We start from the raw sequence: 5,000 nt of genomic DNA, 5'->3' as shown, positions 1-5,000 counted from the left end.
TATATATATTATATATATATAAATATATATAATATATATCATATATACATATATAATATTTATATAATAAATATATTATATATACACACAAACAAATAGACATATATATATATATATATACACATGTAATATATTTACATATATACATAATATATATATATATAATACACACCCACACCCACACACAGACATATATTACATATATATATATATTATATAATATATATATATATATATATATATATATATATATATATATATATGTATATATATATATATATATATACATACGCACATACACGCACACATATATACCTCGCACCTATGCATACATAGATGATCTTACTAAGTTCCCTTGTAGCAACACCACCGAAAATAATCCGCAGACCGTTTAACCACCATTCCAGATGCAAAAGAAGAACCCTTTGTTCTTTTCATAGAATCAAGTGAATGTTAATAGTTCTTATGCCGATAATACTTATGAGAAATAACAGAACATGTCACAGGTTCGCCTCAGTGAACGAGTGTTGTCAAATAATGATTTTTCTTCTTCTTCTTTTTTTTTTGCTGTGCCTATGGAAGCAGGTTACAAATACTTTGGCTTGTGAAGTTTCAAAGTCAAAATCCACGTGAAATGGAAAAAAAACAAAACTACATGGAATAGCATAGCACTGCAGTTCTCCCGAGTTTACCAAAGAGTGCTGTGAGTGCAGCCATCGTGGTCGGCGTGAAACCAACTTATCAAGCTTACGTGAACTGTATGTAAACGTGGATCAGTTTTTTTTCCCTCCTTTTAATTCTATAAATGATCTATCTAATACATGTAACTTATTTTTCTCTGCTTCATTAGTCTGTCTTTCCTACAACATGGCATTTAAAAGATAGTATACTGTTCTCGCATGTAGGTATAAATGCCCAAGTGCTCATCCTGTTTACTAAGCCTACCTGCCCTGCATACATGTCTAAGGCATACCTAAAAGACCTACTCAGTATCGAAACGAGAATCAATAAATCATTCTCTTTTAGAATCTCGGCAACCCAGATTCTCTCACAGGCACACTTAATCATTAAATCCCATCCTAGTTCTTGAGTCTCTATCGTATGTGAACGATCTATCGAGTAACGTTTTCTTTTTTTTTCTTCTTTTTCTTTGAGAGTTAATGGGAGAATTTATTTTTACTATGTCATTTAATGGACTTTGGGGGATTATTTGACAGTTATGAGTCGCGAATTTCTTGAAGAGGGCTCCCTTTCACCAGAATTCTGGTTTCGTTTCGTTAAGTAACTAAATATTGACAGATTCATTTGATACTTTACTGCAAAAATAGTAATAGCGAAAAAAGTTTATTGCTCATTAGAGCGAGTCTACTGGGAAAAAATAAATAATTGGTGCCCACGCAAATATGCAAGTTACAAAGGTAGTCATCAGGAAAAAAAAAAGTTTTATCAACAAATTTCAAAATGAGAATACTTAAGTCTTTCAAAAAGTTAGAATTGAATGCATATCTATTCATTTTCTGAGCTCATTAATTACTGACCGTAAACATTTATTTTTCAAGTGAATTCTACTTTTTTTTCTTTTTTTTTACATTTTCATATTTGCAATTCTCTTTTTTTTATGGCTAAGGACAGAACATCAATAAAAAGGAAATGACATGTTTTCCTCGGCAAGATACCGGGAGTGAGAAGAGCAAGAACAAAACACAAAACAAACAAGGTAGGGGGGATATTACCTACCAAATCTACACGGAAAAAATAGAGGGGAATTAAGGTGAGCTTATGTCATTTGGTGGTTAATTGTCCGAGTTAATGAGGAGAGAGGAAACCGATTCCATAATTACGTCCGGCTTATAACCCTTTGACTTTAACGTGGCGGTGGGGACGGGGACGGGTGGTGGGAGGGGGGAGGGAGAGGGAACACAGGGGAAGGGAAGGAGACTGAGAGAGGGGAGGAAATGGGGACGGAGAGGGGGAGGAGGGACGGGAGGGGGGAGGGGGAAGGGAGAGGGAACACAGGGGAAGGGAGGGAGACTGAGAGAGGGGAGGAAATGGGGACGGAGAGGGGAATGAGGGAGGAGGAGGAAGGACGGGAGGGGGGAGGAGGAAGAAACGGAAGGGGGTAGAGGGGACGGGAGAGAAGAGTGGGAGGGGGAGTAGGGAGGACGGAAAGGAGGGAGGGGGGGTTATAGAAACAGCGCAACGTTAGCATCTGCCTGGCTCGGTCTAACCTTTTGTAAATATGGACAATTACTTCTGCTCGTGAAACTTTCTGATTTGTTTCTAAAAAAAGTCTTATATAAAAGAACTAAAACAAAAATGGTGTTGGAATTCCGAATTATTCCCGAGTTAATCTGTAGCCTATGTTCACGTATATTCCACACACATGCACACACACACACATACACACTTATGCGTGTGTGTGTGCGTGTGTGTATGTGAATGCGAGTATGTGTGTTTGTATATATGTACATATATATATATATATATATATATATATATATATATATATATACATATGTATATATATATATATATATATATATATATATATATATATATATATATATATATATATATATATATATATATATATATATATATATATATATATATATATATCACACATACACATACACACACACACACACACACACACACGCACACACACACACACACACACACACACACACACGCATGCATATGTCATTAGAGTAAGAACATCAACAATGTGTGTTTCAAGAAAATCCTAACGGTTGTGTATATAGTGTGCAATAGTGAAAGACCAACAATCTTAAAAGCAGAAATCTTAGCGCTATTTCTTCTCACTGGTTCTTGTAAACAAACCACTATTCCTCACTAAATGTCCACAAACAACAAATCAATATCAACACACCGAAAAACAGTGCTCTGAAGCCCCAAACTTTGGATTCCACCTGAAGATACTGAATTCGCAATCAAACTAACACATCCATGTTTTGTGTACGTGGTGAGTCAAGCAACTGTGAACAGAAAGTCGATCTAGAGCTACTGTGCCCTACCTTTCCGACGAGGCCTTGAGACACCGTCCGGGGCAGTCGGGGAACTCGCTTCGTCCTCGTCCTCGTGAATGGTGTACACTTCACCGGGAGAATGATCGTAGAATGTCATAGCCGTCAGAAGACTAGGCGACTCCGGTTCTTCGTCGCTGTCTTCGTTGTCCTCCTCCTCCTCCTCCTCCTCTATCTCCTCGTCTTCTTCCTCCTCCTGCTCCTCCTCCTCCTCCTCCACCACTATCACACGCGTCTCCTTCCGGTCGCCATTGCGGCTCTTCTCCGCTCCCTCGCCGCTTCTGCCGAGCTCAGGCTCCTCCTCTTCCGCGATGGGTTCTTCGGTGAGGTCTTGCGGCAAGACGTCTCTTGGGGAATCAAGCGGTTTGTTAAGGAACGCGAGGTATCGCTTGACGTCTTCGTCGGAAACTTCGTAGGAGTCTTTATCGCCGCTCTTTTCGTCGCTGCCTTTGCTTCGGTCTTCGGCGTCTTTGGCTTTGTGCGTCTCCTCTTCGAAGCCACCTTTCGTGTCTTTCTTAGAACTCTCAACTGCAGTTTTCGTGGAGAGTGCGTTTTCAGAATCAGCGAGGGCGGTGCGTTTAGTACCTTCGTCAGTCGGTTCTACTCTATTCGGTGAGGATACACGCACCTTATCTGAGTTTTGGTTATCCGAATAATGATTACTTGTAATTGGGGCAGGGAAAATAGGTTCGAGTTTCGATAGTGACAGAGAAGAATTCGTGTGTAGATCTGTTGGTCTCTTAGAATTCACTGAATGTTGTTCCTTTGAGGAGGAAGGCTGTAATGTTTGCGAGCATGGTTGGGAAGAGCGTATGGAAAGGAAAGAGGTGTTGGGGGGCAGGGTAGTGGACTGCTTGTTATACTCACGGTCAGCTCCGAGCTGGCCCTGCTGGAGAGTGTCCTGCTGGTAGCCCGGTGGACCCGGCCGCATGTCAGCTTGAGGTCCGAACATTCCCTGGAAGGTGAGCAGACGTTAAGATATGATGAGTGCGCGAGAAGAACGGAACAACCACGTATAGAAATGAATTTGCTAAGTAAACAGTGAAAGAGCAGAGGCCAGAAGTGCATAGGGAGAATATACCACTCCAAGTGTCTATTGACGTCATTCTATTAAACATTTCAGTACGAATTTAAACATGCTTCAAGCTGGTAGACTACATAGAAATGGGAGACGTAAAATTCACGGTAACATGGCAACTACATCAACAGTTTGGAAGGTCCTACCCTCTCCGCCTCGTCCGTCTGCTTGGAGGATGAACTTTGTGAGGAAGACGAACCCACATCACTCATCACGGTCTGGTTAGTGCCAGGCTGACTCTGAGACTCCCCGGTGGGCCGGTGCCCCTCCCCAGACTGGGGAGAGGGCGACACAATGCCGGAGGAGCTGCTCGGGCTGTTCACGGAGTCAGAGGCCCCTTGGGATCGCATGGGCGACTGGCGTCCATGGGACTTTGAATCGTTAAACTGGACGCCGTTCATGGGCCCGCTTTGCATGCCTCGGAGCGAGCAAGGACTACTCATGGTGGGGCCCGAAGGCAGCGGTGAGTGTGTGTTATGAGAAGTGTAGGGGGAGCTGGGACCTCGAGGCCCCGGCAGCTCTCCTTGCTTAACGGAAGCCTGAGGGCTACTCGAGCTGGAATGCGATCCAGACAGAACCTGTGGGCTCGGTGTGCTGTTGGGTCTTATCTGTCCTTGCGGGCCTTGGGGTCGAATGCCGAGAGGTCCCGGATGTTGTTTGGCGGGCGGGTGTTGAGCACTTCCCAAGCCGCCCTGCTGAAGAACATGCCGCTAACTATATCAGCACTATTGAAACTAAGTCACTACTTGTGAGGCGCCATGACAGGTTCGGGGGATCTGAAACCTCTGTAGCTGCTACAACTGTCATATCCTTCTGCTGGTGAGCATAGATATCTGGGTATGTTTGCCGAAAAGGTTCAGCGATTGAGGGGAGGT

At 42.7% G+C, this 5,000-nt stretch overlaps 1 protein-coding gene across 1 annotated transcript in view; it reads right to left on the bottom strand.

Annotated features, from left to right (window-relative positions):
• Positions 1 to 5,000, bottom strand: part of LOC122254294 (uncharacterized) — a gene marked incomplete in the record, with an annotated part of 139,004 nt that overhangs the window by 108,131 nt on the left and 25,873 nt on the right. Inside the window, 2 exon segments of the mRNA XM_086539946.1 lie at positions 3,915 to 4,002; positions 4,272 to 4,820. Coding sequence (XP_086396072.1) covers positions 3,915 to 4,002; positions 4,272 to 4,820 — 637 coding nt within the window.

Source organism: Penaeus japonicus, unplaced genomic scaffold (assembly GCF_977035675.1).
Source record: "Penaeus japonicus unplaced genomic scaffold, GWHDUDI00000001_assembly GWHDUDI00000009, whole genome shotgun sequence".
Classification (NCBI taxonomy): Eukaryota; Metazoa; Arthropoda; class Malacostraca; order Decapoda; family Penaeidae; genus Penaeus; species Penaeus japonicus.
This window is presented reverse-complemented; position numbering and strand designations above follow the sequence as displayed.